The sequence below is a fragment of the Danio rerio genome, chromosome 5 (assembly GCF_052040795.2).
Source record: "Danio rerio strain M-AB ecotype USA chromosome 5, GRCz13ab, whole genome shotgun sequence".
NCBI lineage: Eukaryota > Metazoa > Chordata > Actinopteri > Cypriniformes > Danionidae > Danio > Danio rerio.
This window is the reverse complement of record NC_141025.1, coordinates 23,866,613-23,876,405: the sequence shown is the minus strand read 5'-3', so window position 1 is coordinate 23,876,405 and position 9,793 is coordinate 23,866,613. Positions and strand designations below refer to the sequence as shown.

At 38.3% G+C, this 9,793-nt stretch overlaps 1 protein-coding gene across 3 annotated transcripts in view; it reads right to left on the bottom strand.

Moving 5' to 3' along the window:
• Positions 1–1,274: 1,274 nt before the first annotated feature.
• npas2 (neuronal PAS domain protein 2) overlaps positions 1,275–9,793 on the bottom strand; it is a 127,280-nt gene continuing 118,761 nt past the window's right edge. For 2 of the 3 annotated variants that reach the window (XM_087251380.1, XM_087251381.1), the window contains exons 21-23: positions 8,486–8,578; positions 8,141–8,351; positions 1,275–5,902 (exon numbers count right to left, since the gene is read on the bottom strand). In XM_087251380.1, coding sequence (XP_087107506.1) covers positions 5,723–5,902; positions 8,141–8,351; positions 8,486–8,578 — 484 coding nt within the window. In that variant the 3' untranslated portion in view covers positions 1,275–5,722. 3 annotated transcript variants of the gene reach the window in all.

Here is a 9,793-nt window from a genome sequence, read left to right as displayed (position 1 = left end):
AACTCCAAGCGCGCGGTGATTTCGTGTTTCTTCTTCCTGGATGGGCGTCATGAAACTGAGGGTAAACCGCACCGCCGCTTACAGGCGTGGAGGACACAGCAGCGACGCTCTCGGTGATGCTCTCTCGGGTGTTTCATTTTGGTGTTTTGATTTAGTTTGGGGTCCCAAAGTGCATTACTATATAAAAAAAAGTGGAGTAACGAAATTCAGATAAAAATCAAGGTAAAACTTAAAGCTTTATCTTTTTCTGGTTCCGTCAATCTTTTGGCACTTTATGAGGAATTAAGATCGTATTTTTTTACCACTACATATGTACAAATTCCATTTTGAGGATTGGAAACAATAACAATGGTCTTAATATATTTTCTTGTTTAACATGTTTAATTTTTATAGCTTCAGAGAATCCAAAAAGGTCCACATATTGATAAATATGGTTATGATAGCTGTTTTAACATGAAAATATGACTGAACTGCCTCGTTGCAGTTATGATATAGTATGATTAGCAGGAAATGTTTAAGGGCCCATAACGTACCATATTGAAATGGTCTGTACATGTTTTATTGTGTATCATAAAGGGAAAGTTCATCTAAAATGAAAATTCTCTCACTATTTATTCACCCTCAGTTGGTTACAAACCTTTGAGTTTCTGTATTCCTTTGAACACAAAATATATTTGAAGAAAGCAAAAATCTGTAACCATTGAACTACTTTGAAGTCAGTGGTTACAGGTTTCTTCAAAATATAATCTTTTGTGTTCAACAAGACAAAGCCAAACTGGTTTGGCACAAGTGAGAGGCAAGTAAATGATACATTTTTGGGTGAACTGTATTTCTAACTGTGACAACAGCAGTCGATACGGTATCCATTACATATACAAAACCAAAACAGTTATATGATGATGTCCAGCCATAGAAAACTCTATTTGTTACTGAATTATAACTGGTTTTCAGATTCATGTGTATTTTTAAGTACACCTTGCTGACACCAAGTGGCCCTTTTTGTTTTCAAATCTGCCTTAATGTTATATGGAACTGATTCAACAAGGTGCTGGAAACATTCTTTAGAGATTTCATCAATATTAAGATGACAGGACCATGAAAAAAGCCTTTACAAGATAGCTACACTGTGGTGGTAAACAGATTGAGATGGTCAGCAACAATATTAAGAAATGCTGTGGTGTTTACTTTGTGTTTAACTCATACTAAAAACTCCACCATAGGCCTGAACTGAAGTAAAAATAACCCCGGGCCACTAACATAAAGCATCCAAACAGTTTCAGAATGTAAACTTTTTTATTATTAATTTCTTTTAAAACATTATTAACAATATGTTAAAGCTTGTTGTGATGGTATATGTACAAAGAAGAGTAGAAGAAGGACAAACAAGCCATACATAATGGACTGTGCAACATCAACTCGCTGAACTGACAAACAGAAAGCTTTACGTCCCCCCAAAGTAAGACACTTCAATAATTAATCTGTTACAAAATACCTCTTTTTTTCTTTCAGATCATACACTGTATATAAATTTATTTAAATCTATTTGACATCTTATAAAATAAACAACTATAATTTTCTAAACATTTTTTGTATGTCTTATATTACAACATCTTCCATGTGTTTTCTGCGGAGTATCAGCAGAGATGGCTGTTTTATGCCAGGTATCGTTTTCCATCTCTCACCTGGTACAATATAAATGCATTGACGCTCTCGCCACCCATGGCAAGAGTGATGTCACCTGATCAGGTAACACACAACAACACATACATACACTCACAACACACACACTCACACAAACCCATGAGGCCTAAAACCTCATCAGAACAGACACTTTTGGGGTATAAATCCAGGCCAGAGAGTAAAAGACATAAAGACGGGAAAGAGAATAAAGTGCAGTCTCCAAAACCAGAGCAGAGATTCACAGGACCATAAGAGAAAAAAGTGAGAGTCATAGTTCTCATCTACCACTCGCCACCCAATCAGTGAACAGAAAGAGCAAAGACACAAACATCCGCATGTGCAAACAACACTGTGAAAAAACATGGACGTCTGCAAAACAATCAAACCTTTAACTCAAGAGACATTTGAGGGTAAATGTTTGAGCCTGGCTGGGAAAATGATAATAGAAACATCACAAATGGGTAATAAATGTGATGAAGGGACGAAGAAGATTTTGTTTAAGGAACAATGCACACTGTAAAATGGCGAACACTTGAACTGCATCTGATTGGCTTAAATTGCAACTTTTGGATTTATTTATGCTTATTTTGAAAAGTCTACTGGGAAAAAACTGATTATATCTGTTTCTGACATAAAAGCGATTCATGTAAATAACATATATAACATACAAGTTCATATTTGGATTTCACATACATAAAATATATAATATATGTAACAAATATTTTGAAATATAGCAAAAATGTTTCTTTTTTGTCAACCATTGGACTTTCTTTATATTCAGATGTTTAAATATATTAGCTGTACATTTCTATATTAGCCATTTTTGTACATATTTCAAATTCCAATGATTGAAAAAATGTGAATAAATGTGCTATTTTTCAAGTTTTTGAAATATATGTTGCATACATGTCTAATATTTATAAAGTTAGGTCCATAAATATTTGGACATCGACACAATTCTAACATTTTTGGCTCTGTACACTAACACATGGATTTGAAATAAAACAAACAAGACATGCTTTAACTGCCAATCAGGTGAACGCTGTGGGAATTACAACAGTTTTCATATGTGCCTGCCACTAGTTAAGAGATCAAAAATAATTGGACGATTGGCTTCTTAGCTGTTCAATGGCCAGGTGTGTTATTCCCTCATTATCCCAATTACAATGAGCAGATAAAAGGTCCAGAGTTCATTTTAAGTGTGGAATTTGCACTTGGAATCTGTTACTGTCAACTCTCAAGATGAGATCCAAAGAGCTGTCACTATCAGTCAAGCAAGCCATCATTAGGCTGAAAATCAAAACTTACCCATCAGAGAGATAGCAGAAGCATTAGGTGTGGCCAAAACAACACCAAAAATCCTGGAAGACCACAGAAAACAACACCATTCACCTGATTTAAATGTAAATACCCCTTAAATAAAGCTGACAGTCTGCAGTTCAAATCCATTGAGTTGGTGTATAGTCAAAATGTTAGAATTGTGTTGATGTCACAATATTTGTGGACATAACTGTATATAACATATATTTTAAAATATTGCAAAAAAAAAAGTTACATTTTTTTGTAAACCATTGGAATTTCAATATATTCATATATGTTCAAATATATTAGCTATACATTTCTATATTAGCAATATATTTACATATTTCAAATTCCAAAGACTGGAAAAAAAATTAAATGGCCATTTTTGCAATATTTCGAAATATATGTTTCCTACATATATTTGACATATTAATATATGTATCATATGAAATCCAAATATGAACTTGTATATCAAGTATATCATTTGCATATAATTCCATCTATCAAATTTCTATAGACTACACTGGTAACTGATTCTAGATGTTACCAGATAATGACCATCTAGTAACCAGCCAAAATGCTCCCCTGAAAAAATAAAAAGTTAAATCTGACTCAAAAATAATAGTTTCTCTTATGTCTATAGCAATAAAAAGCATTTTTTGTTAGCCAATGCTAATCTCAGAACAGCAGGTGATTAAACAAGAGGCACTGGCACGTCATAATCTGTGCTGTTTGTGTCTAACCAGCATCTAAAACACAAACCCACTAAACATCTTCCTCATCTTCTCTAGTGCACTCAGGGGAGGCAGAACTAAACGCTGAGAAGAAGCAGTTACGTCGTTCATAAACCTTTGAGAAACAGTTCAAATGAGGACGTCAATCAGCTCTCAGTAATGGGAAATTTGATATTAGAAGGTGTATAAAGTAATCTCTGGAGTGCTTCCTTTGAGTGTAGTTTGATCAGCAATAGACATCTGATTTGATCAAAAGATTAGCAAACTCCAGACGTCTGCGCCAAGACGTCACACCTGAGCGCGTCTGGGACTTTCACACTTCAGTGACTGAAGGAATGTCAAGGATATTTCATACAAAAATACTTTCCGTTTTCATTCAAGCAGCACACTGGCTTTTACTAATATGAAGTTTTTCTTGTGAACACAAGAAAGCTAACATGACTAGAAACCAAAAAATCTCGTATATAAATATAAATTACACACATTCTGTTTTTTTGATTCGCATTGCACAACATGCAGAAGGGCACATGATCTTAGACTCTCTTGAACAGAATTTTCTAAGTTTTAAAAAAATAAAATAATCAGCACCAGTCTTTAGATGTGCAACGCATGACAGGACAGAGGAAAGCGCAGCAAAGAAGAAATGAATTATGATTGTCATATATATATATATATTTCTGTTTGTTTTTGTCTGAGTGTTCACAACATTCCAGAATATCAAGTTTCGCCCTTTGCCTGACACTAATGTGTCAACTCCCTAAAGATTAAATAGATTTTTTAAATAAAATAAAATGGAAAAACAATTGCTAATATTTGACTTATATTTGTGGAACACAGTCCAAACGACACAGGCAGATCAAAACCTTTTCCTTTTCACATACCAGACATCATGATTGCCTTCAGTCATTCGAGCCGTTCTATAATTTTATCTTCATCTGTGCACAGTTACACTGCAGCAGCGCTTCAACCCATCACCGTACAACAATCGCAAAGTCCTCTTCTCTGAAGCATGAATTAGACAGAGCTTCAACCCTGTGTAATACTGAAACTCAACATTACAGCACATCCATCGTGCTGACATGACATCAAATTGACATGCGGACCACATGCACGTCTGAAAAAAAATCAAAACCATTCGAAAACCTTCTCCTGAGGAGTTTCCTGGTTTAGACACCAAAATTGAAATACAGCTACTGAAATCTGGTCATTCAGAACTCATTTTGTGGAGGAACTATATATACAGTACAGTGAATCCAGAAACAAAGAGTAACAGGGTTTGAGTCGAACTCAACAGCAGGAAATTTTGCCCTAGTGCCAACTTTTAAATCGTTTACATTTGAAACGTACAATGTGATTCAAGTTTCTTTCTGTTAACGTAACAACAGGAGGGGACTGAACCTGGTACGCACGTTAACAGGACGCCAAATTGATGTGTTTTTGAAATAGATTTGGGTCTTCGCTGAACTGTGCCTAGCTCTTCCCTTCAGCACATGAAATATGATGAATGAAAGCAGTTGATTTGTTTGTGGGCGTTTTCTTTTGTAGAACGAGTGTGAGAACAGAACATGTGACAGCACGTGCAGCGAGTTTACGCTCTGTCAAGGCATTACTTGATTCATAGATTTGTCTATTGAAAAGTCTAGATAACGTCAACCAGCTGTAACATTACAAGCCTCCATGGCTTTCTGTCCTTTATCAATCGATCGGAGCATGTGCTCGACTGCTGTGACCCCCGTCTCGCCCCTGGGTCACGCCCCGTGGGCTCTTCCTACATATCCCAGCATCCTCTGCGTGCAGTCTGGGCCAGGCCGAGCCCTTGAGCCTCGTGGCGTTATCACCATCATATGCTGTCATGGGAATTTGAGGGACTTTGGCTTTCTCGATTTGGTTTGGCTCGGGAATGAGCCTTCCCCTGAGCCGAGAGAGTCCCTTCCCATCATACCTTTCAGAGCTAATCGCTCAACGCGCTTTCCCAGCAGCCTCTTGGCTTGTCCCGTGGTGCGGGGCTACCGAGGGAGCATGTTTCTGTAGTCCGACAGGTTGCCAGACTGGGAGTGATGATGATGCTGCTGTTGCTGCTGCTGCTGTTGTGGCTGTACGTATCCCACAGTGCTTTGCTGTGGAACACTAGGGGTGTGGAATAAGGCCTGAGTGGGAGTGCCGTGAATCAGACCCTGAGGCTGCATCTAAAGGAGACAAACCGAGAAAGTTAATATCAATCACACAATATAGCAGGGGGTGTGTCAAACTCAAGGCCAAAGGGGTCAAATCCGGCCTCCATTAGGCTAAGCATGGGCCGGTATAAGATTCTGATGGTATAATAACCTTGGATAAAACACAATACTGCACTGTTCAGGTCCATAGCATGCTTGTCATACATGTAGGTGATAAGTGATTTTTTTTTCAAATGTTTGCTGAATTGTGGACTGACCAGTAGCATTTGATGTGGATGCTCCGATGCTGCAGGAGATACTGTTGCCATAAATACATACAATTCTTATCTTTCACAATATGTAAACAATCAAATAAAATCGTACATATACCTTGTGGTTTTAAAACTATGACTTAAACCAAATTGCGGTGAACTTGAAATCAGTTATCATCCCATGCTTACCACCCATATTATTTTATGTGCCCCCAGGAGCATATGATTTACACCAAATACAAATATTAGCATTTGCAGGAGTTGTACTGGGTGGTGCGTTTGACGCAGAATGCGTGACGTCACTTCAATCCCGTGTTCAAGATATTCAACTTGAGCAGAAAATTCACATGGGGTAAAAAGCATCCTGCAAGTAATCTAGAATGAGTGACATCGTGCTTCACCTTTGTTGTGAACCCAGCATAAAATAAACATCCATGCTGCTTTATGTCATATATTGACTATAAATTAATCTACCACAATGATTTTTTGTTTTGAAACTAAGCTCAAAATCAATTGTTGCTCCATAGTTCTGCTTCTCTCAAACGTGACAAGAATTTGAAGAAAGCTAATGACTCATTGGCCACTTTATTAGGCACACCTTACTAGTACAGGGTTGGACCCCTTTTTGCATGCAGAACTGCTTTAATCCTTAGTGACATAGATATAACAAGGTACTGGAAATATTCCATGATGTGAATCTCCCATTCCATCACATCAAAGGTGCTCTATTGAATGAGTTCTGGTGACCGTAGAGGCCATTTGAGTACAGTGAACTTATGTTCAAGGAACCAGTCTGTAATGATTCACGTTTTATGACATGTCGCGTTATCCTGCTGGAAGTAGCCATCACTGTGGTCATAAAGGGATGGACATGGTCAGCAAAAATACTCAGGTGGTGTTGATACAATAATCAATTGGTACTAATGGGCCCAAGTGTGCCAAGAAAATGTCCCCCACACCATTATACCACCACCACCACCAGCCTGAACCATTAATACAAGGCAGAATGGATCAATGCTTTACTGTAGTTGACGCCAAATTCTGACCCTACCATCCGAATGTTACAGCAGAAATAGAGACTCATCAGACCAAGCAACGTTTTTCCAATCTTCTATTGTCCAATTTTGGTGAGCCTGTGTAAATTTTAGCCTCAGTTTCCTGTTCCTAACTGACAGGAGTGGCAAACAGTGTGGTCTTCTTCTGCTCTAGCCCATCCGCCTCAAGCTTGGATGTGTTGGGTGTTCAGAGATGCTCTTCTGCATATCTCGGTTGTAACGAGTGGTTATTAAGAGTTACTGTTGCCTTTCTATCAGCTGGAACCAGTCTGGCCATTCTCCTCTGACCTCTGGCATCAACATTAACACACCCTTAGAACTTCTGCTCACTGGATATTTTCTCTTTTTCCGACAATTCTCTATAAAACCTAGAGATAGTTGTGCTTGAAATTATCAGTAGATCAGCAGTTTCTGAAATACTCAGACCAGCCAGTCTGGCACCAACAACCATGCCACGTTCAAAGTTACTTAAATCACTTTCTTTCTTCTCCATTCTGATGCTCGGTTTGAACTGCAGCAGATCGTCTTAACCATGTCTACATGCCTAAATGCATGGAGTTGCTGTCATGTGATTGGCTAATTAGAAATTTGCATTAATGCGCAGTTGGACAGGTGTACCTAATAAAGTGTCCGGTAAGTGTATGTCATTGTTTTGTTACTTTGATGGAGTAATGCAAGTTTTCTAACCTAATAAATGAACTAATAACTTAAATTATAATAACTTAAAATAACTTAAAATACTTTAATTTGTTAAAATGAATTAAAAAGGCAATTATTTAAAACCACTCAAAAGATTAGTGATATTTATACAGTCTTACATTAATAAAAGGCCCTTTTGTTGCTGCCCTCAGTGAAAATGAGTTTGGCACCCCTGTAATATGGCATTATTCAGTTTATGCCTACAAACTGACAAACCATAATGAATGAATTTAGTGTTTCTTTACCTGAAAGAACTGCTGAGGCTGCTGTAGTGGTAAGCTGTGTGGGGCAACCGGCGGGTGAGTCGTGTAGGTGGGGGTGGTCTGATGGGTGATGAAACTATTATGGGGGATCATGATTGGTGAGGTGAAGACGGGGGAGGGGACTAGCACAGCGTTACAGTTCACCTGCTGCACAGGGAAGGAAGGAGCCATCATCTGCTGCTCCAGAGGATATCTGAAACAACACCAAAAACAACAACATAAGCGTATGCAGAAAACCAGACTACTTTTGTAAAGCGAGATCTTGCAACTTTGCAAATGACTTTCGCCTTATTTGAAAAAGAGGCCATCATGCTGTCACACACTCACTTGGTTTGTTGAATAGTTGAGGTGCATTGGGAAGACTGGGGCCCCCCATTGCTGTCTTGTACAAGTGTTTGCATTGGCTGGTTTAGCAGCATCCTATCAAGCAGAAAACATCACATATAATACAGTGCTGTGCAGAACAATCAGTATCTGTTTTAAATCACTACATTCGCAATACAATTTAATCTGGTTTTGTCCAGACACAAGCCCCTTTCACACAGTGATACCGGTAAATATCCGGAAAATTTCCGGAACGACTTTACCGGTATATTCAAAAAAGCGCTGTTCACACAGGCGAGGACGTTACGGAAATTTTCCGGAAAAGAGCATTCACACATCCATTCCAAAATACCGGTAAATTCTGACATCATTCACCACAAATGAGCTTTAAACCGCTGCGCTTGTATTTGTAAACATTTGACTAAATTACAAACTCTGTGGATGATCAATATTGTGAACAACTTTCGCAGGATCACTTTCGCATGTCGAGATGTTCATAATTTGTGCGTGTGCAGGCCCTCATAGGCGCACGCAAAGCTTGAAGGTAAACAAACAACGGCTTATCATAAGCATCTCATCGATGATTATTTACACAGTTGGCATTAAGAAGAACATATAAACGTGATCTGACTAACTTCTAGCAGCTAAATGTGTCTGGAAAAATATTCAAAGGCTTTTATCCTCACAAACCGCGCGGACGTAAATGCATCTGACTGTTGTGATTGGCTAAAGCAGACGTCTCACGTCAGCACGTTCTAGACGTGCACGCGCTTATTACGGGAATCTTCCTTCTGCATTCACACAGCGCAGCATTCCGGCAAATTGCCGGTAATGTTACAACTTCTCTTTCCGGAAAATAGCCAGAACGAATTTACCGGTATTTTCAAAAAGGACCTGTTCGCACATACAACCTTTCCGGAAAATTTCCGGCAATTTTCCGGAAAGGTGTGTATGTGTGAAAGGGGCTACAGTCACCATGTCTGCTAATATGTGACTTCAGGCTTTTTTTTGTAGTTTGATTTAGATGCCATTTACATTAATACGTTTTAGTTTTAAAATGTATAAATTTGCTATGGTTATGCTTCCAGTGCACACTTCCCCTGAGTTTTTAAGCCCTGAAAACTGAGCATTTTGAAATGCTGGAGAAGCCGTTTTTATTTAAAAAAATGCTACTGCTCCTTGTTAGTGTGGATGGGGAAATCGGAGACATCTGAAAATAATGGCATGGCTACAGACATGATTGGGGCCTTTTTTCAATATTAAGTACACAAAGTTCAGTCTTGAATCCTTTCCTTGTTCAGACTTCACAAG